General features: G+C 40.5%; 1 protein-coding gene across 1 annotated transcript in view; it reads right to left on the bottom strand.

Annotated features, from left to right (window-relative positions):
- The window catches only part of DLGAP2 (DLG associated protein 2), a 109,931-nt gene that overhangs the window by 53,279 nt on the left and 30,212 nt on the right, over positions 1-26,440 (bottom strand). The window contains exons 3-4 of the mRNA XM_067544896.1: positions 14,687-14,834; positions 6,785-7,004 (exon numbers count right to left, since the gene is read on the bottom strand). Coding sequence (XP_067400997.1) covers positions 6,785-7,004; positions 14,687-14,834 — 368 coding nt within the window. The remainder of the gene's footprint in view (positions 1-6,784; positions 7,005-14,686; positions 14,835-26,440) is intronic.

The raw sequence follows: 26,440 nt of genomic DNA, 5'->3' as shown, positions 1-26,440 counted from the left end.
CTTTCCTCATAATGAGAATTTGACAGACCTGGAGAGATGCAGAAATACTAAGGGTCGCTGATTGAGACTGGTAAGTAAACTCGGCCAGTTTAAACTGTATTTTTACTTTCAGGCCAGTGTTGCCCTGGGAAAAATTTGGGGGATGCATGTTTGACTTTGAACTTAGCTACAAATAAGAGTTTGTGATATGTAAATGAGACTTAGGAAAAATGGGAATGGGAATTCTTGGTGTTTGCTTTGGACTTTGCCATATACCCTCTTAACCAGAGCCTGTGAAACTACAGAAAGACTGGAGGAAAAAACAATGGGAAAGAGAATTTTGTTTGGACTGAATTTTGTTTGGACTTTGTGTCATTTTTATATCACGTTCTCAGCACCTTGTGGGACTCTCCATGAGGAATGGTCATACCCTTTTACATTTACTCTCCCTTAGGGAGAAAATAAGTAGTGCTAAGGACAGCTCAGTGTCCCTTCTCTTCAGTTTCTTTGGACCAGGGTACTTCTCAGAGATAGTGTCTGGAGCATCTTTAGATGCCAGAGACATCTCTGGTTCCAAGAGACAAGGTACTTTGAAAGGTAGGCACTTGCAAAACATTCTCCAATAGCTGGAAAGAGAACTTGGACTCTTACTCTCACTGAATGAAGCAGATAAATGCTGTTCAGAATGTGCAGTCCCCAGAGTGACTTTTAACCAGGCACCATGGACACCAGGAATGCTGATCCATGATCGACATCTCATAATGACACGATGCTTTTTAGTGGGATCTGCCACCCCAAATGGCACCAAAAAGCTGAATGAATCTGAGGGAAGTGGAGATCACAGGTCTGCCCTGAACTAGAGACTGGCTGTAGTTGACTGTGGAACCTGCACAATGACACATTTTACACTAAGGCGGTACTAAAAAAACCTGAAAATAAGCTGTTTACAACGACTTTAGAATAACAACCAGCAGAGAGCTTGAAAGGGAGGGCCTGTAAGTTCTGGCCTTTATCTGACAGTGCCAAGAAAAAACTGAGAGATGACTGAGGCCATCTGGAGGTCTTATAGTATCTTCCAAGTTTACTCCATGGGTGCACATACATTTTTGCAACAGGGCGCTATGCTGACAATACTTGAATGATTAACATGGATTTTATGGGCCTTTCTTGGAGGTGACATGCTGGCTTCACTGGAATGGGAGACAGCAGTGGCTGGAACAGGGGGAGTCCTGGATTGTATAGCTTCCCCTTTGGGAAACAACATGCTGTCTGTGGTAGAGGAACAGAACAGGAGGCAGCAACAGGTAGAGCTATACTTATGTGCCTTGCTTCTGACAATAGCATCTCGTGGCAGCACAGAGGCAGTGGTGGACAAGGTAACACTATGTAACCTCAGAACTGTAACAATATACCCACTTCCCTCATTCTTGTATCCATAATACATTGTAAGCAGGTGGCCTGACTGAGCTCTCTTCTGCCATCTACTGACAAAGTGGAGGAAAAGACCACATGATCAGACCTTATTTGCATAGACACATCTACTTAGCCCTGCTCTACACTTACCTGGCGATTCGGCGTCAGTCAATGGGAGTTACGCAAGCTACACGGAGTAGCTTGCGTAACTCCCATTGACGGCTGTGCTTCCCTTCTGCACGGCGTCTTCGCTGCACTGTGCCAACAGGAACCGCGTTCCCGTCAACGCAGCGCTATGCCACTTGAGGGGGTGGTTTACCAGCGTCGACTTCTGGATCAATTGAGCGGGTCTTCACTGACCGCTCGATCGATCCGGATAGGTCGATCTGATGGCGGTGACTTTGCCGCCATCAGTATAGACATACCCTTAGTCAAGCTGCTACTCTGCCAAGGTGATCAATTTTGGCTCTTTTGGGGTTAAAATTCACCTAATTCATGGATATAGAGGTAATTGTTTTATGACTAAAGGACAGTCGAGTTGTACTTAATAGGCCCTAACTGAGGGGTCACCATAATATAAACCTCACTTGCTAAGCAGTCAAATCCAAGTGAAAGACAGAGGAATGGGGACAGATGTTCCTCCCTGATGGTGAGGACTCTGTTCAAGCGCTCTAAATGCCATGTAACCCATGTAACTCCAGTGTTTAAAGACAGTGCTGATTAGACTCAATCGAGAGTATTTGTCTCATCTCAGTGATCACTAGAGCTAAAATCATCTATAAAGTGCTGTAGAGTGCTGAGCCTTAGATCTGGTGTGGGGGACACTTGTTCCTGTGAAAGACAAAGTGGAGGAGGCAGCAGTAATCAGGTTCCTCTCAACCCAGTGAAATCACTGAGAGCTGGGCTGGGCAGTGGAACCTCAGAACATGGCATCACAACTAGCAGCAGCGACAATGGTGAGCAGCAGCAGAGAGGGTGGTGACGGCACAGCAAGAGTGGCAAAGACATCACTTGTTCATTCTCCCTGCTCCCCCAGGGCTGGAGGTGAACCTACACACTGAACCCGGCCCTTGCTGCTACTGACACTATCTGGCAGAAAGGTTACAAATTATCCCCTTAATTAAACCAATGGAGGATGGACAGAAAGTTCTTAACCACATTGAAGCAAATTAGTCTTGGTAGGGGTCATACAGAGCAGTGGCAGTTACCACTGTCCTCCAACAATGCGGGCTGCCTTTGGGTCATCGTCATTTGTTCTCCCTGGACCATAGGAATGAATGGGGCACTGGTTTCTGCCTGATTTAGATAAGGTCAAAAGGACAGGTACTGTCCCTGTGCCTGCAGGCTCACATTCATCTCTAATCTGGTGATTCCTTTCTTGAAGTAAGATTCCATCATTTTGAATTCTATCACGGAAGTAGTCTGAGTTCACTGTTTGGGTACTGTGGCAAAAGTGATCTCTGTTTTCCAATCTTGCTGAAGTAATGAGAGAAATTTTTGCTTCCTCCCACAGAAGAAAAAAATCAATCTGGCAGTCAAGGATGGACAGGGATTTGTCCAGTGGAAGCCCAGTTTATCTGCACAAAAGCTAATGTCATTACTTGTCCCATAGTAGTCATAGAATCATAGAATATTGGAGTTGGAAGGGACCTCAGGAGGTCATCTAGTCCAACCCCCTGCTCAAAGCAGGACTAACCTCACCTATATCATCCCAGCCAGGGCTTTGTCAAGCCTCAGCTTAAAAACCTCTAAAGATGGAGATTCCACCACCTCCCTAGGTAACCCATTCCAGTGCTTCACCACCCTCCTAGTGAAAAACTTTTTCCTAATGTCCAACCTAGACCTCTCCCCCTGCAACTTGAGACCGTTGCTCCTTGTTCTGTCATCTGCCACCACTGAGAACAGCCTAGCTCCATCCTCCCTGGAACCCTATCCTTTCAGGTAGTTAAAGGCTGCTATCAAAATCCCCCTCATTCTTCTCTTTTGCAGACTAAACAAGCCCAGTTTCCTTAGCCTCTCCTCATAAGTCCTGTGCTCCAGCCCCCTAATCATTTTTGTTGCCCTCCGCTGGACTCTCTCCAACTTGTCTACATCCTTTTTGTAGTGGGGGGCCCAAAACTGGACACAATACTCCAAATGCGGCCACACCAATGCCGAAGAGAGGGGAATAATCACTTCCCATGACCTGCTGGCAATGCTCCTACTAATGCAGCCCAATAGGCTATTAGCCTTTTTGACAACCAGGGCACACTGCTGACACATATCCAGCTTTTTATCTACTGTTACCCCCAGGTCCTTTTCTGCAGAACTGCTGCCTAGCTCGTCGGTCCCCAGTCTATAGCTGTGCATGGGATTCTTCCTTCCTAAGTGGAGGACTCTGCACTTTTCAAGAGCATGTCCTGTCCTTAGAAAGTGGTTTAAATATTGGATGAGTTGACTATGGTAACCCCTTTTCCAAATGTTATGAGGACAGCCTAATGCTTCTAATGGGATGAGCAAATATGTCCCATACACTACTGAATAAAGCTGACATTCTGAATGAAACCTATGTGTCTATCAACAGTTGTAGGCACATTTTGACAGACTAAGCTTTATAAATGTACAAATGTACATCCAAAATAGATAGTTCCATAATTAAATTAATAGATGAAATATTACATTTATCTGCTTCCGATTTACATTTTTTATTACACCATTAAATGTTTTAGCTAAGTCCATGTGGTAAAATTTCATTTCTTTAATTAGTAAGAGGCAACCACGGGGTCCTATCACTAACATTTCAACTAATAATGAAATTGTATTTCTTGTTAATATTTTAAGAATGGCTTTAATGACTTTGCCAAGAAGGGCTTATAACATCACCAGCGGAAAAAAAAAATCTGACAAAAATTAATCTTCCTAAAGATTCAAAAGTTTGAATTTGCACTGCAGGCTGAAATGGAACTTTGACCTTTCTGACTTTTATTTGAAAGAAGACTATTGGCTTGTTAAGTATTAGCCAGCATCATATACCATATTGTATCCAATAACTTCTTTTACAATTTTTAGATAAGTGAAGGAGGAAGTAATGGGTTATTTGAAGTGTAGTTAATATGAAATGAAGCATCTGCCTCTAGCCTGCCAAATGCTGAAGACAGAAATATGAAACAATTATTCCATGGTTTTATAGCTAATGACTTATTTGGAAACTAGAAATTACAATTAGTATTGAACCACATCATCATTGCTCTCCCCTGCAAATCTAATAAATACTTCTGAATCTTTTTCTTACAGCATTAATCCCATAAAAGTCAAGAACACAAACAGTTAAATCTTAATACAGATCCAGATTCTCAACTCTCTAAAGCAGGGGTAGTCAATAGGTAGACCATGGGCAAAATCCGGACTGCCAGACGCTTTCGAACTGACTACAAAATCTTTTTATTTACTTATTGTTATCATTATTGTTATTTTTTTATTATTTTCTTTGGAGTCTGGATCCTGACTATACCTTGACCAAGAAGTTTTAACCTTGACAAAAAATAATCGACTAGCCCTGCTCTAGTCTATGGTGCTTGGAACCAGGGTTTTGCTTAGGGCCTCATCTCTAATTACCATTTTTTTTCTACAGTGTCACATTTCCTCACCTTGACAAACAAGAAATATTACCTATTTAGGCAACAAAATCTATCTGATAAATCATTCCAGAAATGAGAAGGAAATCATGTGTGAAATGAAGGTTAGAGTTTTCAAAACCACATCATTTAACCAGCAGACTGCTAATCAATGTATAGCAATTTCCATGAGGAAAGAAAAGCAGGAGGCAGACATGTTTATTGTCTAATCTGATGATTTTGTAAACGTATCATATTCTATTCAGCTTTATGATTCCAGGGAAAGGAAAGTGATCTCCTTTTGGATGGGAAGGCTATGTTCAAGCTGGAATGCAAAGTCACAGTATCTTAGATAAGTCAACCAACTTGTCTTCTAAATTAGATCTAGAACTATTCTAAATTCAGTGCCTAAAGTCAGGTACCAAAATCCATATTTAGGTGCCCAAATTTGACTGCTTTGGCTTCAATCGATGCGATATATCTCCATATTCATCATACAGTGCTATACAACAACTGGGGAAAATGCAGGCTATTAAAAGTTTTACTGGATTAATACATTTTATTCCTTAATGGCAGAGCTATTAAAGCTTCTATAACTTGAATGGAAATATGTATATATGTGGTGAGGGAAGTAACAATAACTCTTTGTATTTAGGAGTTGCTTACAATATTTCATTAAGCTGAGCTGTATAAAATGTTATACTGAAGATTAAATAACACATTCGGTGCTCTTGGTAGAACTGCATGCTAATGATATTGAAAGACGACAATTGCTTTCCGCTCAAAAGCTCCCACTGCTCTGCTGTATAGTAAATATGTCAAAAATCAATTTAAGTAGGTGTATATCTATTTTTGTACATTAATATACTTTTGGGTTATATTTTTACTTTCTGTGAATGTGGCATCTCATTTCAGTGATATGAGGATAGGTCAGTATCATCACTGAGTGTGATGAAATATATTTGGAAACATAAAAATAGATTTGGGTAACTTGAAAAATAATAAATGTTGTAATGGATTCAGTTTAGTTTTCTAACTTATCTGTGCAATCTTTGCTCACCTTTCTCTATGAATGACAGTTAAAAATAATAAAATGATAAAATGAATCTCTTTGTTAAGCAACGTAATAGAGAAAAAGGTAACTCTAAAGGTGTTAAAGGGTCCTAAACATGAGTGGAATAATAATGAATGATAATGATAATGAGTAACAGTGAAAATACGTGAAATATGCCACAGTGCATATACCGCAGTATATAATCACCACCCGTCATACCCGTTCCAAAGCTACGTCAGTTACACCATGCCCTAGCCCTAAGAGTTTGGACCAGATTTTTAAACTCTGGCTTCCCTTTTTGCACCTGCAATTTAAAGGCCCAGCTGACTGTGAATGTAACTGATCACATGTAGATGTTTAAATTCAAGATGGGCAGCTGCAATTAGTTATTTAAATATCTAAATGACACCATTTTTGCCTGCAATGACTTGCACTTGCAAAACTAGGCAAGTGAGCAAAGGAGATGAAGTTAAATCTAGGCAGAAATTCAAGTCCATTATATTCCAGGCCCACTTACAAGTTCTAATAAAAATGAAATGATTCATAATTACACATTCAGATATGCAGGCACTATAGTACAATATTAAAGGCCTGATCCTCAATACACTATATATATATATAAAAAAGACAATATCAGTAATGATAATTACACAGGAAAAAAAAGCTTTCAGTCTCATGCACCATTTTCCACCTTGTTTATTTTTACATGTGAAACAGTATGGAGGCCAGCATAGATTTTTCTTACCTGTTGTTGACCTGATAGTTGAGGTGATGTTGGAAGATGCCATTGCAGGGATACATTCATCATCTTGGGAGTAACCTGCCTGAATGGCACGCAGGTAACTGTGGCTTCTTGTTCGGAAGCATCCAGGGAGGTCAAGGGCATCCATTGCCTGCGCTTCAACTTCGCTGAACACTGATTCACACACCGACTCAAATTGCCCATTGACCTCTGCTTCACTCATCTGAATAAATAACAACAATGCATTTGATATTTGACTTTCTTTGTTTGTGATCATCATGGCTTCAACATCTCTCAAGTGGACACCTGTGCATTGATGAAGAACTGTTTAGCAAATAATTAAGTTTAGGAAATCCATCTGAACACATGCACATTTTATCACCTTACATTAGCCATATATAGTATGCATCATGCAATTAGTTTTAGGTAATCATCTTTAGTTTTCATTTGGTGTTTTTAGAAGCTTTTTAATGAATATTAAAAACAGTAACAGATAAATCCAAGATCTCTAAATACTGATTAGGAAATCTATCCACTATCACAACTGGAGACTCAAAACCCATTCAATACCATTTAATTATATCTGGTCTTCTAACTGAGACACTGAAGTAGACTAGTCTGAATTTTCAAGCTCTGAACTATATTTACTCTAGCCTGCAAGACTAGTGGAGAAGTGGGCTGATTACTGCCTTCTGTGCACAACTCAACAGACCGATTGGCCACATAGGTGTGTGTGTGCTGCATTCTTTAAAAGGAATATTGCAGATTGCTTTCTTCCCCTTGCTATGAGGGAGCTCAAGGAGGTATCTATGTGGCTCAGTGCCACAATTTAAGCCTAAAGTGTGCTAAATGACAGAAGAAAAGAATCCCTTGCCACTTGCATTGCGATAGAATCTGTATCTGTATGAGTTGCCCTTGCTTGGGATGGTGACATGTATGTACGTGGTTGAGGGCTAACACCACAATCTGGACCCTTTTGTATTCAAAATAAAAAAAATAAGGCCTCATCCATGTCCAATTACTCATGGACCAGGTACTAATTTTTGTTGACAGAGACCAGATTAAGGAGGTAAATGGATAGGCAGGCTGAAAACAGAATGTCTGTACTAGCTAAGATAAAGGGGATCAACCCAGGAAACCATTTACAATGCACAATGCCTGGACAGAGCAAGCTGCACAGTGAGTGGTTTCTACAAAGTAACTAAGTCAAACCCCAAACACATGATGGAGTGTATAATGAATGTAATGTGATGAGTAAATGTATAGAAGGGAATGGGGGGAGGGTTGAGTAACTTTGGATTTGTGGTATACCCACCCCTTATGGTTGATCAACTCAGAATAGATTTGCTGTGTGCCAAATAAAGCAACCAAACTGAAAAGACTAGCATCGGACTGAATTCGGGGAACCAAGTGGAAGAGGTCTATGGTGAACCCCAACATAGTGGTGCTGTGACTTGGATCCACTCATCTGGAGCAGGTAACATATACACTCTTAGTGTAAGGGTCACAACCTACCATTAAAAGAAATGGCTTTGGTAGGATTTAAAAATTTAACTATGCTGGAGAGGTTGGTTAAATCTAAGGCTGGACCCTATAGACTCCCCAAACAAAGATTCGGGGGAGACGGGGTCTAGGTAAAAAAGGAACTCCAGAGTAGTATTCGATTAAATAAAAAGAGCATGTTTGGCAGAGAACAGCAGAGATCTGTTTAATATCACTGACATTTTCAAAAAATAGGACCCATTTGGCAGCTTTAAAAAAGGGTATCTAGTTTTGTTTTTTTTATCCTAATGCAAAGAAAGCCCAAATCAAAGCAGCAGCTTTACAAGGATTATTTCTAATGGCTAAAACTTTACAAACAATATGTGCTACCTTGAGAAATGACTGCTAAAAGCATAAAAACAAATCAAAGATGGAGCAGAGGAAACAAACTAAATGGAAAAGATTCCTAAAAGGTTAAAAAAGAAACAACCCACAGACCAAACCCAATGTCTGTTACCTATTTGCATACATCCACAGTAAAAAGCAGCCGTGGACTTGAAAGAATGTATTTAGTGAGTATGGCTGTGCAAGTGTACTAACTTAAGAAATAAGTGCAAAAAACATAAAAAATAAGCTTAGAGCTGCTGAGGAAAAGTCAGCTAAGAAATGTGTTATTCTGAGGAATAAAACAGAAGCATTACAGCCTCAGAATTTAATAGCTAGTAAGGTCAAGGGAAGTGTTTTATTAAACAGTGAAAAACTGAAGTGAGTACATTAAAGAAAAGTACATGCAGCTAAAAGGAGCTTTTGCACAAATTGTGAGAGCTTGGAGGGGGCTAAATAGTCAGGGGTAATAAAAGTAATAAGTTTGTTTTCCCTCCTCAAATACTGTTGCAAGACAATGCAAGGTCTGGAAAGCCCCAGACTTGTCCTGCTGTTGACATCTGGAGGACATTTATATGTGCAGGTTTACTCTTACAGACAGGGTTCATTCTGGGGAAACAGTCTCCAAATTCCACAGTACAGCTGAGCTGCTGGGACATCAGTAAAGTAAAAACTGCTCATGCAGATAACAAGAAGTATTGTGCAGTGGGTGAAGAGGATCACTTCTGGTATGGAACCAGGAAATATTATTTTAATTGGCCTCTGTTCTCTTTCACACCTAAATTTCCTGTAGTAATACATTTAAAAAAATATTTTGTACCAGTTTTTTATAATGTAATTAAAATAAAAGCAAAGTTAAAATTACAGAAGACTGATTTAAAGCAAACCTATAATGCCATGGTAGGGGTATACTATAGATCACCAAACCAAGACTACTCTAGACCACCAAACCAGGAAGAAAATGTGGATGATATTTTTTTTAAACAAGTAACACAATCATCCAAAGCACAGGACTTGGTGGTGATGGGGAACTTCAACTACCCAGACATCTGTTGGGAAAATAATACAGCAAGGCAGATTATCCACCAAGTTCTTGTAATGCAGTAGAAACTATTTTTTCTTTCAGAATGTGGAGAAAGCAACTAGGGGAGAGGTCGTGCTAGATTTGATTTTAACAAATAGGTAGGAAGTGGTTGAGAATTTGAAAGTGAAAGGCCGCTTGGGTGAAAGTGATCATGAAAAGGTAGACTATATGATTCTAAGGACTGGTTGGGGGAAAAACAGCACAATAAAGATGATGGATTTCAAGAATGCAGACTTTAGCAATCTCAAGGAGTTGGTAGGTAAAATCCCACTGGAAGACAGTCTAAGGAAAAAAACAGTTTAAAAGAATTGGCAGTTTTTCAAAATAACATTATTTAGGGCACAAGAAAAATTGAGTTGGAAAGACAGGAAGTATAACAAGAGACCACCTTGGCTTAGCCAGGAGATCTTCAATGATCAGAAACTCAAAAGAGAGTCCTAAAAAAAGTGGAAACTAGATCAAGTTACACAGAATGAATATAAAAACACAACACAAGCATGAAGGGACAAAATAAGAAAGGCCAAGGCACAAAATAAGATTAAACTAGCTAGAGACAGAAAGGGTAACAAGAAAACATTCTACAAATACATTACAAGCAAGAGGAAGACAAGGACAGGGTGGGCCCATTACTCAATGAGGGGGAAGACAATAACAGAAAATGTGGAAATGGCAGAAGTGCTAAATGCTTTTTTTGATTCAGTTTTCACAAAAAAAGCTTAATACCAATTGGATGTCTAACATAGTGAATGCTGGTGAAAATGAGGTAGGATCTGATGCTAAAATAGGAAAAGAACAAGTTAAAAAATGTTTAGAGAAATCAGATGTCTTCAAGTCATTAGGACTTGATGCAATACATCCTAGAATACTCAAGGAGCTGACTGAGGAGATATATGAGCTATTAGCAATTATCTTTGAAAAGTCATGGAAGACGGGAGAGTTTCCAGAGGACTGGAAGGGGGCAAATATAGGGCCAATCTATAAAAAGGGGAATAAGAACAACCCAGGGAATTACAGACCAGTTGGCTTAACTTCAGTACCTGGAAAGATAATGGAGCAAGGAAACAATTTGCAAATACCTAGAAGATAATAACATGATAAGTAACAATCAACATGGATTTGTCAAGGACAAATCATGTCAAATCAACCTAATAGCTTTCTCTGACAGGGTAACAAGCCTGTGGATAAGGGTGAAGTGGTAGATGTGGTATATCTTGACTTTAGCAAGGATTTTGATACTGTCTCACATGACCGTCTCATAATCAAACTAGGGAAATACAACCTAGATGGAGCTACTAAAAGGTGGGTGCATAACTGTTTGGAAAACCGTTCCCAGAGAGTAGTTATTAGTGGTTCACAGTCAAGCTGGAAGGGCATATCAAGTAGGGTCCTGCAGGGATCAGTTTTGGATCTGATTCTGTTCAATATCTTCATCAATGATTAAGTATCTAGAGAAGAGCAACAACAATGATTAAAGGTGTAGAAAACGTGCATTATGAGGAAAGATTGAAAAAAATTGGGTTTGTTTAGTCTGGAGAAGACTGAGGAGGGACATGATAGTTTTCAAATACATAAAAGTTTGTTTCAAGGAGGAGGGTGAAAAATTGTTCTCCTTAACCTCTGAGGACAGGACAAGACGCAATGGGCTTAAATTGAAGCAAGGGAGGTTTAGGTTGGACATTAGGAAATATTTCCTAACTATCTTGGTAGTTAAGCACTAGAACAAATTGCCTAGGGAGGTTGTAGAATCTCCGTCATGGGAGGTTTTTAAGAACAGGTTGGACAAACACCTGTCAGGAATGGTCTAGTTATTATTTAGTCCTGCCTTGAGTGAAGGGTACTGGGTTAGATGACCTATTGAGGTCCATTCCAGTCCTACACTTCTATGATTCTATTTGGAATTGCAGTCTAGTGGGCTATACCAGAGGAGGTAGTTTTGCACACTCTTGTTTGTACTTTGAGCTTATTATTAATGATGGTTCAAAAATTATAACTACTGTGATCTTGGAAATGTGTTGCTGGGTAATGAATTTTAAAAAGAAAGCATAGAAAACATAAATACAATGCAAATAAAACATATGCTAATATAGAAAAGATAAACAGAAGCAGTGGAAAGTTGGCCCAGCTTGACATGAGGCATCACCCATGTCCAATTATTCATTTCTTGAGTGACAGGATTAAGGAGATAAAATGGGTCAGTAAGGTAAAAAACAATGCCTGTACTAACTAAAATAGTTAGGGAACACCCAGGAACACCCAGGAAACCCACTTGCAATGGACAAGATAATAATGGATAAGATAAATTGGGAACATAAAGATGAGGAAAAGAGTAAGTTGTACATGGACAGCGAGTGGACAATGCATGATGTATAGGGATTGGTTCCTACAAAATAACCAAGCCAATGACAAAATGAGTGATGCAATTAAAGTGAATGTAATGTAATGTATATAAAGGAAGGAGGTTTCTGTATACCTTTGCATGTGTGGTTCATCCTATACCCACCCTCTATGGTTGAGTCTGATCAACTCAGCATAGCTTAGCTGTATGCCAAACGAAGGAATTTAATGACTAAACTGGAGCTGCACTGAATTCTCAGGGAACCAAGTGGAAGACTCTCGGAGGAGCCCCAACAAAAATAATCTGCTCTGTACTGACAGAATCTATATAAATACCACGTGTCATATCCATAAATGGTGTTAGCTGGTGTTGCTCTATTAAATATAGTGGAATTACGCTGATTTAAATCAGCTGAGGATCAGTTCCCACATCCTGATTTGATTTTTTAACACTTTTCTTTTTTATTATTTTTATTTAGCCAATCACAATATGGACTGAAATATATTAATTTCAAGTGCTTGGTGTAAAAAAAAAAAGCTTAATTTTACTATGTCCATTTACCCAGGACAGTTGTTATTTTCACAATTAATTTATATGTTTCATTTTGTAGACATTCTGGGATAATTATTAGGAATGCACTATATATCTAATTGTAGTGTTTGACTGAGTAACTGGAAATGGTATTCATCCAAAGAGAAATTAGAAGCTGAATAATGGAGAAAGCAGTAAATGACAATAATATGTATTTTATTTAATCATTTATTAAAGCAGAATGAAAGAAACAAAATCATATAAATATCTAGTCAACCTCGTAACTTCACCAACCACCACATCTAGATGATATTACTTTTTATTATATACTGTTATCAATAATTCTTATTCATTTTGAAAAGAAAAGTCACTGCAAATTTTCCATAGTTTTGATTAATCAAGCATATAGAAATTTCACACAGAACTTCAGACCACAATGAAAGGCTGATATTCTAATTTTCTACAAAGGCATCTTGGCAATTAAGTCCACTCTGAAATGAATTACTTTGTCCCTCATAAAATTATAATTATTATATTTCTAATAAAATTAAGTTGACTAATGAAGTCTGGTAAGGGAAAAAAATCTTATTCTGAATCATCTTTTGCTTATACTGTCGACCAAGAGAGTTATGATAATTTAGGCCAAGATTTTCAAAAGAGACTAGTAATTTTTGGAGCTTCCCAATTTAAGACACTTTAATAATGTTTAATTAAAAGGATTAATGTTCAGCACTTTGTGAAAATCAGGCCCCTTGAAGGCATCTCAAGTTGGGTACCCACAAACGGAAAAACCCAGAATCACCTGTCACATTTGAAAATCTTGGCCTTAGTCAATAATTACATTATGAAATTCCTAACTACTTTTTTCAAACAAAGTTTGCTGACATTAGCAAAATAATCATTTTAAAATGCAGATTGCAAGAGTGAATTTATACTCCTTAAATGTACAGTCCATCAATATCCCTCAATTCAGTTCTGAGCAGGAGAGGATGGGAAGGGAACCCATTGAAATAACATAAATAAAAACACTGAACTGCAGTCATATTGATGAAACATGAAGAGGGTGATGTCATAGGAAGGGATCAGGAAACAGCAAAGGATCAGAACTTAAGTGAATCTATTTAGTTTATATTCTATGCTATTTAATATATATGTTACTGAGCTGGAAAAGGTTGAACAGTGAAGTGGCAAAATATGTAGATGACACAAAATTATTTAGGTTGGTCAAGACCAAATGACATAGTGAGGTACTTCAGTAGGATCTAATTAAGCAAGCTAATTGAGCAGAATGATGGCAAGTGAAATTCCTTGTGGACAACTGCAAGGTTGTGCATACTGAAAAAATAAGAACCATTTATACACACTACTCTATCCAGTTAGGAAAAGGGCATAGTCATCATTATGGACAGCTCAATGAAAAACTCTTTATCCATGCATAGTGATGGTCCAAAAAGGCAAAGGATGTTAATTTATATTAAGGAATAAAAGAGCCAAAAATACTTAAAATAATCATTAATTAAAGTGATGGTACACCTCAATGAATTCTGGTCATCCCATCTCAACAAGGAAGTAGCTGAAATGGAAAATGTCCAGACAAGGGCTATGAAAACTTTTAAAGGCACAGAGAGACTTCCACATGGGGGGACATTGAAAAGGTTAGGACTGTTTAATTTAGAGAGGAAAAGATGAAAAGGTGTCATGAGAGAGGTATACATAATAATGAATGATCTAGAGAAGGGCCATGGAGTATTCCTATTCATGTCCTATTACTGTCCAAGACTAAATGGGAACCCAATGAAACTAAAAGGCAGTACATTTAAACCATTATTTCTATTCATATGTGGGGTGGCTTTCCTAAAAGGGAAATTCTAATTTTGCAGCTTTGTGGCCTAATTTGCAGTTTGACTGTGTCTCTTTAAATTGCACCATCTCAATTCAATGTTAAATTCCTTAAAGCTTGAACTGTGTTGTGTCTACTTACATCCTCACTCCACTAAATTAATCAAGAAAACACAAAATTTCCATTTATTAGAAGCTACTCCTGTATATGTCGATAGCCCTCAGTAAAAGATTAGCAATATATTCCCACCTGACTAACACAGCTGGCCTGACTGAGTGTGCTCACTGCTCTCATATAGCTCTGATTCCTTGATCGGAACTTGGGGGAATTGTAGTTTGCGGAGGGATCCAGGTTGTGACCCCCAGGCACATCACTTGCAGCTTGAAGGTAGCTCTGACTACAAAAGAAAGAAGGAAAAAAAAGGAGAGTATAAAAATGTTCGGATGGAATCAGTTATGACACTGAAAACGGCAATTTGTATTAGCATCATAAACGCACTCCCTGAGGCCAAATTCTCAATCCATATAAAGAGGCACAGTGCTACTGGAGTCAGTAGAGCTGCCTCATTTAATATATGCAGAGAATTTGGCCTTAAGTTTAATACCAAAATTATCTGAAGTGTTCAGCATTTTTACTGTAAATAAATATCGTTAATATCCCCCCGGCTAAAAATGTTACATTTTATTAAAATAAAATGTGAACATCCATATGAACAACAACTACTGCAGGAATAGAAATGTTTTCAGAGAGAGAAAAATCACTCTTATCTATCATCCTTCTTTCATCAAAGTGCTGGATGTCAAGATATCGTTTAGGTTTAAAGTATCGATACATTTACAGAAGACCAAAATATCATGTGGATCAGCTAAAGACTGTGATTGTAATGGCACACAGAACAATTGCACAAGCCTCCTGAACTGATCTTTTTACAAAACATCTCTCAAATTACTTTTCCCTGAGTGTACTGCAGACCTTACACCAACACCACCTCCTCCTGTTCCAGAGAATGATCTTATTTAAAGATACACTGGTTATGTCTTCCCTGTCAAAACAAGGTGGTTTTTTTTCTTTTTTCTTTAAACAAGATAACTAACCTGCATTGAATTATCTTGCTCTCCTAGTAGAGATAAGGCACAAGTAGGTTTTACAATGATGTAGCTAAGCAAGGTCAACACTATATCTCCACCCGCAGCTGATGACCTCCCCTAGCTACATCGCATTAAAAACTACAGAGTATTGTCACCAGTAGAATACTGCATTTCATTATCTCACTGTAAAAATCACATCTTTTTGGCAGTGAAGACACACCAACTGTCAACTTGAGTTACAAACAGTTTTAGGAACCCCAGCAGCCCTGAGTTCTCCCCTTGCCCATGTTTGCAGATTTACTACATAGGACTGGGGTTTTTTTGGTCTGCTGAAGCCACTGCAGTAACTGCCTTTTATGGGCTTGGAAGGAATTTTTCCCTCACTACCAGATTGATCAGGGTGGGGTTTTTGCCCTTCCCACAGCAGCTCAGGGACCCAGTGGGGTAGGTCAGGAGGTTAAGGCTCATGTTGCCATAATTTAACACATAGCAGGTGCTCAGGTACTCATTCTGTAGTGGTCCGGCTCCATGATACCTGTCATTGGAAATGGCTTAGGGAAAGCATCTGCTAAAGAAGCTGAGGACTGGGTTTGGGGCTTTCAATGTATGGTACAGCAAAGAGATAAAACCCTTTCCTCAGCCCCTCAACCCTCATACGGGAGGAAGAACCTGGATCCCAGCAACAGGCTGGCATCAGCTGGGAAGGGTTTAAGGTCTGATAGCACTCCTCCACAAGGTGGAAAGGAATCATGCCCTGCTCTGTACAAGTTATAGCTCCCCGATAGTTCCACTGAATAACACACTAACCCACAGATACCTTCCTACCAACGCTACAAGAAGAAGAATTCTGCATGGACTCCTCCTGATGGTTGAAACAACAGACTAGACTTTTACATAGAGTGTTTCTGCCAATGTGCATAAGCTGAGATTGTCGACAAGCAACACCGCTTGCCCCATAACCTCAGCCATGCAGAATGCAACACCATCCACAGCCTCAGTAACAACTCTGACATTATAATCAAAGAGGCAGACAAAGGAGGTGCCGTTGTCATCATGAATAGATCTGATTACAAACAGGAGGCTACCAGACAACTCTCCAACACCACATTCTACAAGCCACTACTGTCCGATCCCACTGAAGAATACCAAAAGAAACTACAACATCTACTTAAGAAACTCCCTAAAGAAACACAGGAACAAATCTACACAGACACACCCCCTGAGCCCCAACCAGGGTTATTCTATTTGCTACCCAAGATCCACAAACCTGGGAATCCTGGACGCACCATCATCTCAGGCATTGGCACTCTCACAGCAGGACCGTCAGGCTATATGGACTCTCTCCTCAAACCCTATGCCACCAGCACTCCTAGCTATCTTCGTGATACCACTGACTTCCTGAGAAAACTACAGTCCATCGGTGATCTCCCAGAAAACCCAGAAAATCCATAGCCACTATGGATGTAGAAGCTCTCTACACCAACATTCCACACAAAGATGGACTACAAGCCATCAGGAACATTTTCTCTGATGATCATATGGCACACCTGACAGCTGAACTTTGTGATTTTGTCCTGACCCCCAACTACTTCAGATTTGGAGCCAATCTATACCTTCAAGTCTGTGGCACAGCTATGGGCACCCGCATGGCTCCACAGTATGCCAACATTTTTATGGCTGACCTAGAACAACGTTTCCTCAACACTCGTCCCCACGCACCTCTCCTTTACCTACGCTACATTGATGATATTTTCATCATCTGGACCCAGGGGAAAGAATCCCTGGAAGAATTCCACCGGGATTTCAATAATTTCCACCCCACCATCAACCTCAGCCTGGACCAGTCCACACAAGAAATCCACTTCCTGGACACTACAATACAAATAAAGGATGGTCACATTAATACCACTGTTCAGGAGGGGTAGCCGTATTAGTCTGTATACAGCAAAAACAATGAGAGTTCTGTGGCACTTTAAAGACTAACAAATTTAATTTTTGTAGGCATAAGCTTTTGTGAGACTCCGCTCACTTCATCAGATGCAGAGGTAGAATGATACCACCCTATATCGAAAACCAACTGACCTCAATACATATCTTCATGCCGCCAGCTTCCACCCTGGACACATTACACGATCCATTGTCTACAGCCAAGCCATAAGATACAACTGGATTTGCTCCGATCCCTCAGACAGATACAAACACCTACAGGCTCTCCATAAAACATTTTTAAAACTATAATACCCACCTGGAGAGGTGAAGAAACAAATTGACAGAGCCAGAGGGGTACCCAGAAGTCACCTACTACAGGACAGACCCAACAAAGAAAACAACAGAACACCACTGGCCAACACCTAGAGCCTCCAACTAAAATCTCTCCAACTCATCATTAAGGATCTACAACCTGTCCTAGCTGATGATCCCTCACTCACTCAAGCTGTGGGAGGCAGACCTATCCTTGCTTACAGACAGCCCCCCAACCTGAAGCAAATACTCCCCAGCAACCATACACCATACAAGAAGATCACTAACCCAGGAACATACCCCTGAAACAAACCCCGTTGCCAGCTCTGCCCACACATCAACTCTAGTGACACCATCACAGGTCCTAACCACATCAGCCACACCATAAGAAGCTCATTCTCCTGCACATCTACTAATGTAATCATCAAGTGCCAGCAATGCCCCTCTGCCATGTACATTGGCCAAACCGGACTGTCACTACGCAAAAGAATAAATGGACACAAATCAGACATAAAAAATGGTAACATCCATAAACCAATTGGAGAGCACTTCAACCTCCCAGGATACTCTGTAGCTGACTTGAAAGTTGCTATACTTCTACAAAAAAACTTCAAAAACAGATTTCAAAGAGAAACTGCAGAGTTGGAACTCATCTGCAAACTTGACACAATCGAACTGGGTCTAAATAGGGACTTGGAATGGTTATTTCATTACAAGAAGTAATTGTCACTGTTGACACATTATCACCGCCTAATCCATGGTTGTGAATAGGCCTCAACTACTCTAACTGAATGGACTTTGCTTATACCTAACTTCCCCATTGTTGTTTCTTACCCTTAGACATATATATATACCTCCAATATGATTTCTATTCCTTACATCTGACGAAGTGGGTTACAGCCCATGAAAGCTTATGCCTGCAGAAATTAAATTTGTTAGTCTTTAAAGTGCTACAGAACTCTCGTTTCTTAAATAAATTATTGCTTACTTAGGCTTGGTCTATAGTACAGAGTTTTGTCGACCAAAGTCAGCTTTTTGCACCGAAACAATGTTTCCCCCACCAACCAAACTCCGCTGATTTGGTGACAAAATAAAACCACCTCAACAAGAGGGGTAGAGCTTTTTGAGGCAAACTTTTAGCGACAAAGCTGTGTAGACATCGCACTTGGATATTTAATGGTAAATGGCCTCCAGGAGGTTTCCCACAATGCCCATTCTGACCACTCTGGTCAGCAGTTCGAACTCCACAGCCCTGCAGCCATCCTTCTCTCCTGCCTTTAAAGGCCTGGAAATTTTCGAAATACCACTTCCTGCTTGGTCAGTGTGAAGAGTTCACATTGCATCTTCTCAGCTGACCATGGCAGCTCCATGCAGCAAATGCTCTCCTGCCTGGAGCACACTGGAGCTGTTGGATCTGCTGAGCATATGGGGAGAAGAGACTGCGTAGTCCCAACTCCACTCCAGCCATAGGAACTTCAATACCTATGGTCAGATTTCTCATGGCATGGTGGAGAAGGTCTATGAATGGGACATGTTGCAGTGCTGTAAGAAAATCAAGGAGCTGTGGCAGGCCTACCAGAAGACTAAGGAGTCAAACCATTGCTTTGGTGCAGAGCCAAATATCTGCCGCTTCTATCAGGAGCTGGACACCATCCTTGGCGGCGACCTCTCCTCCACTGCCAAGAAATCCGTGGATACCTCCATGGAGCTGGAGACAGTGGACACTGGACTCAACACTGAGGAGGAGGTCATGGATGAGGAAGTTGAGTTGGAGGAGAAGGCGGAGCAGGGTACAGAATCGTTCAGTGCCATGGGGAGTCAGGACCTCTTCTCGATCACGGAGGGTTCAAGCCAGTCCCAGCACTCCAGTTCTGGCATGCAGGATGCAGGAGAGGGGAGCTCTGGTAAGTGATCTTTTTCAGTTGGTGCTGTTTTGTGATATAAGGTATACCTTTTACTTTTTTCTTTTTAATTCTGCAACTGGTTGAAGGGATATAAATGTACAAGAGTAACTGTGTTTGCATGTGCTTCCCATTCCCTTGTACAGCTAGGCAGTGTGATAGAAAAGTGTGTTAATGCACACTGACATTTCATGGGACTCCTTCAGAGAGATCTCTCAGAAATTTTCATGGAGGTATTTGTCAATCCTCTGCTGAAGGTTCCTTGGCAGAGCTGCTTTGTTCCTTCTCCCGCATTGTAGGAAACTTTCCCATACTAATCAGAAATCACTTGTGCAGGGACCAAAGAGGCACACAAGTGAGCAGCATATGGACCCCGTCTGAAGCTGCTCTCATGGAGGAGATGCACCCTAGCATCTCTGCTTACTCTCAGGAGTGGGATATCAGTTTATATAACCCCCGCTGTGGAAAGTGGTGTCAGAATTTACAATTTTGTCCAAGTTACACGCAGTGATTCCCTTAACAACCAGCAAGACCCTTTACCACATCTTGGGGGCCCTCCACCTTTAACGGCAGAACTCACCACGTTCAGGGCGTTCGCTGAGCTGTGTGTTTGCCAGGGGACAGTGAGAAAGAGATGTATATTACTGTAATGAATCAATGCTTTTAGTGCACTAACAATTATGCTTCTGTTCATTGTTTCTTGTGCTTCTACAGCTGTGGCCTGGAAGGGTACCACCTACACACTGGGGAGCACCTCCACTTGATAAGAAATTAACCGCGGAGGAGCAAAGAGTTTCAAGAACTGTTCCAATCCTCAGAGGCAGGGAAAAAAGAACACAGGACATGGAGACAGAGTGTAAATGAAAATCACAAAATAGATAGGCAAGAGAGGAGGGAAAACCAGGAGCAAGTGTTAGCAGGTGACAAGTGGATGATAAAAGACTTAGAGGAACAAATGGAGCTGTTAAAGTCCTTAATAATGCTCCAGACTGAATTCCTGCATGTTCGCCGTCCCCAGCAGCCTATACAGAACTGCTTTCCATGCCCTCCTCAAACACCCGTCACACATTCCTTCCAGCCTCCCAGGCTGTCTCAGTACCCTGTTCACTCAACCCTTCAGATACCTTCCAAGATAATATCTGGCATTACACACAGTTGTGAGAGCCCACACTGCCCCTCACTGCTTTCTCCCTTCCAGCTCAAAATTTTGTGTACATTGTTATTTGTTATTTAATAAAGACATACTCTGTGAAAGATAAGTAATCTTTATTTGCCTCCTACACATAGCCGTTGCTGCTGAAATTGATACACAGTGGCAACTGGATCATTTGCAGAGTACAAATCACAGTCAGGGATCATCCAAATATTCATGCAAGCTGACTAGCAATCAGAGCATGGCACAGTGCTGTTTACAAAGATACCTTACTGTCAAAATGGTTCCTCAAGGTCTCCCTGATTCGAATGGAACCCTACTGTGCCCCTCTAATAGCCTGGACACCTGGTTGCTTAAGTCAACCGCTAGGCAATCTGCCTCTGCGATCCACCCAGGGGGAAACTTTTCACCCTGAGCTTCACAAATATTATGGCACACACAACAGGCAGTGATAATCAGTGGTATGTTTTCCTCATTTAGATCTACCCTGCTATAAAGGCATCACCAGCATGCTTTTAATCTGCCAAATGCACATTCCATGGTCTCTGCACCTGCTCAGCCTGTTATTGAAGTGCTCCTTGCTGCTGTGCATATAAGACTTCATGAGCCATGGGAGTAAGGCTGGGTCTCCCAAGATCACTATGGGCATTTCAACGTCCCCCATTGGAATCTTTTGGTCTGGAAAGAAAGTCCCTGATTGCAGTTTTCTGTACATGCCAGCGTTCCTGAAGATGTGTGCATCATGCACCTTCCTTGACCACCCAGCATTGATGTCAGTGAAACGCCCACGGTGATCCACAAGCACCTGAAGTACCATAGAGAAGTACACCTTTCTGTTGATGTACTCTGTTACGAGATGATCCGGGGCCAATAGGGATAAACCCTGCTACAGTTAGGGAATCCCGTTGCTGCAAAGCCATTCACTATTTCATGCATATTTCCAAGACTGACAGTCCTTCATAGCAGAATGTGATTAATGGGCCTGCACACTTGTGATAACACAGCCCCAATGGTGGACTTCCCGACTCCAAACTGATTCGAAACTGATGGGTAACAGTCTGGAGTTGCCAGCTTCCACACAATCATCACCACGTGCTTCTCCACCAATAGGGCAGCTCTCATTTTGGTGTCCTTGCACCACAGGGCATGGGCGAGCTCTTCACACAGTTCCATTAAGGTGGCTTTGTGCATTCAAAAGTTCTGCAGCCACTGCTGACCATCTCAGACCCTCATAACAATGCGATCCCACCACTCAGTGCTTGTTTCACACACCTAAAAGCAACAGTGCACCATGTGCAGCTACTCTGTGAATGCCAAAACTAATCTGGTGTTGCTTCTTTCCATGGCGCACAGCAGGTCAGGTGCCTCGGATTCCAGTTCAGACTGGGAGCTCATAGTATACTGCATGACTATCCTCCATATATTCAGAACACTGAGCACAACAGCAGAGAGCAGTGCAGGATCCATCCTTTCAGACAGAGATGGTAGGCGCACAGTAAACAGGAGCCGTTGAAAAATGCTGTGAAACGCAGTTGGAAACCCATGGAATGATGGGACCGAAAACACTGCATCATGGGATGTTGAGTCTGCACCCATGATGCACTGTGATCCTCTCTGCCTCCCCACAGCTCCAAGCTGAAGAAGGTTGTGAGTTGCACAGTGGGATAGCTGCCCACTGTGCACTGCTGTCACTGTCGATGCAAAGCATCAGCTGTGAACACAATTCAGTGACAGAATGAGTGCTATGTGAACAGGCACAAGCACTGTGATTATGGTGCTTTTTGACCATTGCTGTAACTGGTGTCGACAACACTCTGTAGTGTAGACAAGGCCTAAAACCACATTCCGTACATCTTGTCTTTCCTTCCATGTGTCTGGGACAAAGATACTTATTGGTCCTTAGACCTCATGCGCTAGCACGGGGAACCTGCTCCTTGCATGTCAAGATTGTAACTAGATGTGTGCATATTCACAAGGTGTGGGAAAGAGAACAGTGAGCCTCCCCTTTTACACCATGATCAAGCACCAGGCACAATCTAGGCAAACAAGGAGCAGGAAACTCTTAACGCCAGCAAGAGTATGTCTACACTAGACTTTCTTTTATCTTGAATTCATTGTCAACTAATTCAAGGTAGTTAGTGCTGTGGTAAAGGCCTGTGAACACTCCACAAACACTTTTTGCAAACTCCAAATGTTTATTCTTTACCCAGGTGGAGTAAAGTTTTTTATCCTAATTTAGCAGAATTTTTTTATTATTATTATTTATTTGTATTATAGTAGCATCTAGAAGCCTCAGTCATGGACCAAGACTGCACTGTGTCAGGTACTGTACAAACAAGAACACAGAGATGGAATGCTAGGTTTGTTCTTTACCCAAGTCTGATGGGCAATCACCTGAGGGTTAAAAAAATACCCTAGTACCAACAAACCCCAATGGTATTAGGAACTCAAAAGGGGCTGCAATATGGTCCCATTCTCCCTAGGTTGATATGGAATGGGGACACCACATACTGCACCATTTTAAAACTTATAGCATGTAGGAACAGCTGCTTTGTGCTCCGGCTCAATACCTCTGGCAGCACAGTCTGCCCTATCACCCGACATACTATGTTTGCACCATTGCACCTCTTTACCATCCCATTATAGTCAGTAGGTTAAAGTTTAGTCAAAGATTGCCTTTTTGCAAAGTAAAATCACTTTTCTGATCTCAGTGTCTGCTTCTCAGTAGACTATTGAATGTTCTACTTACATTATTGCAAATAGTGTTCAAATAAATTAATACATTCATTTTTTTAAAATAAAATGAAATAAGCATCAAAGTTTGGTTTCTAATTGTCCTCCCTGGAAATGTATTTATAGCTATGGGATTCAATTAATACATTTTCTATGTAATTTTCATGCTGAACAGAACGTGGAATATGATTGACCAAAATTACTTAGGTACTAAAATTGTGCAAGTTGTTCCCCTTTATGCTTAAAAAAATCCCACATACTTCCCATGCAGCTTCTTCAGTTTCAATTTTGCATCATTTGGACATGACAGTATAATATTTTCTAAATATATGTTCAGCTACAAGACATCACAGAGACCTCCCTAAAGAAGCAAAACAGGGACACCTCAAATAAATGTCTGACAGTAAAATATACATTTTAAATTATGAAGAATATACTGACTTTCACTTGTTCTTTGCTTCAAGGCAAAATAAACACATAGATCAAAGTATGTCATAAGTGGTCATTGATTTTGTGGACCTAACTTGAAACACTTAAAATAAGAATAATGATCCTTAGCCACCTAGGCACATACTTACATCTGGGACAATGCCCGTGCTTAAGCTAAACACATGCTTGAGTGCTTTGTCGAATCAGGACCTTCAATGAAAAACTGGTAATATCCAGTTTTTATTAAAACCTCCTGGATCTTTCAAAATGGAGCTGTGTATTTTTAGTTGAGTAAATTGTCTCAAGGTGAGCATTCAAAAATGAGCACACAGAGCCAAACATGAATTTGGCATATGGCATGAATTTGGCAAAATATAACAGCCCAATTTTCAAAAGTGGTTGATGTTTCTGGATTTCTTAATTTTTAGATGCCCAACCTCAAGTGTCTCAAATTGAATACCCAAATTCTGTGCCCACTTTTGAAAATTTGATCTTCTATCTGAGAGAGAAGGGGGGGGGGGGGGGGGGGGGGGGGGGGAAAAACACCACTGCCAGCCCCATTTGAGTTTCCAAGAACTGCTGGCGTTTGTCTCCACTAGTTCTCTTACTTTAAATTAACTGATTTCAAATCAGCCTAGAATAAAGAACAAATCTTTACATAGGGAAAAGACCTTGCTCCACCTAGGGGAAAGAATAAATAGATAGTTGTGGATGGGGTTTGATTTCAATGAGAACTGTGAGTTTGCAACACCTCTGAAAATCAGGGTTTTGGAGTCTCAAGTTGGGCACTATAAAATAGCAGTGCACAAAATGAGTGAACTCTTCTGAAAATGTTACCCTGAATCTATAAAAGGGTTATTTCCTACACATCCTGGACAGTCATTTTATATTTAAAAAAAAGGTTTGCAACTTTGTTCTTCTGTTAGAAACAAACTTATGCCAATTAAATCAATGTTACACCAGTATTATTTAAGCCATTGTTTTAGAGACAGACTTTGTACCCAGCCCTGTGAGGTCCTAGATACACCACTGGGCAGATCTTACTAAAGAGCACTCAGCATCTCCCAGAAGCTGATGATGTCATTGCAAGACTGAGTCCCTTGACTCAGAGTGAAATTGTGCAGGGACAATGCTAAAATTGCTAAAAAAAATGAAACCACACAAGATTGATCCAGATGCATGAGCATCAGTTAATTAAGTCACAGTCAAGGTGGGTTACACATTAAGGTAATATTGGATCTAATTTAGTTTAAGATGATGAAAACAAAAATGTGAACAGTAGGGCAATCTTACTAGAAAAGCTTCTTCTGAAGACATTTCTCTACTCTGAGGTTCCTCATCGAAAAACCGTTTAATTCTGAAGGGATTCCACTTCTAAGAAGAAAGCTTCATATTATTTTGCAACCATCTTTCATCTAACAATACTCCCACTAGTCATTTGAGTAGCAAAGTGATTGCTTGCTGAGATGGATAGTAGATCAATACCCCCAAAAGACAGATGCTTGTACAGGGGTTTATTCATCTCCAGATGAAGTGTTTCCATATATTAGCCTCTTCAGTCTAACACAAGTGCCAAGGGTGAAGTTTCTGCTGAATCTACACTTTTTCCAAAACAGAGCACAAAGAAGTCAGCACTAGCTAAAATATGTGTGTGTGTGGGGGGGGGGGGGACCGAGCTGGTTTGGATAAAATAATGAGCTGATTAGAATCTTGTTTAAAACTCAAATCAAACCCAAATTACCTGTATTCTGAAGGCTGAAAAAGTCTGGAGTTTTTGTTATACTCCTTCCTCTACTCTTCTTGTTTCACCAGCAACTGGAAGCAAAAGTGCTAGAAAATACCTTGAAAAGGCTATTAGAACTATTTCTAGCCCAACAAGAAGCAGAAAGTAGCAGAAACCTCAGAGCCAAGGTTTCCAGACCTGCTTGACAGACTCAAAGGGTTTGGAGGATTAAGAAAAAGTTCGGCTAAACATCAAAACGGAGCATTTATCAGAACCTCCAACATTTCTGAGATCCACATATTGCAATTATGAATTTACCTATTTTAATATAGTATTCCTTTGCATATAAAAAGCTAGAGTGTCCCTCTGTGAGTCTACAATAGAAGAGGAGAGGAAAAGGATACAAGGAGTTTTTGTCTCTTCTAACCCCACTGCAATAAAAAGGCACAAGTGTTCCTTGCTATTGATTTAGGGTGCGTTTAATCACTAGGCTCTCAAAAGAATTCATGCAAGAAAATGATGACAGACAAAAACTGCACAACACCTGTGTGTGAACACTATTCACTAAGTGATCACTCTATATCAGACCTATCAGTCCTCATCCTCAAAGGGACCCGGCACAACACTTTCAAAAGACCAGTCTGGGAGCTTAAATTCATAACTTTGCTAAACACTAAAAATCATGGACTGAATAGAGACACTGGATTTATGGCTTATTACAACGATCTATAACCC

Source organism: Emydura macquarii, unplaced genomic scaffold, assembly GCF_026122565.2.
Source record: "Emydura macquarii macquarii isolate MOO-44397 ecotype Brisbane River unplaced genomic scaffold, CSIRO-AGI_Emac_v2 contig_1027, whole genome shotgun sequence".
NCBI lineage: Eukaryota > Metazoa > Chordata > Testudines > Chelidae > Emydura > Emydura macquarii.
Note: the sequence above shows the minus strand (reverse complement) of the source record. Positions and strands in the feature narration are given on the sequence as shown.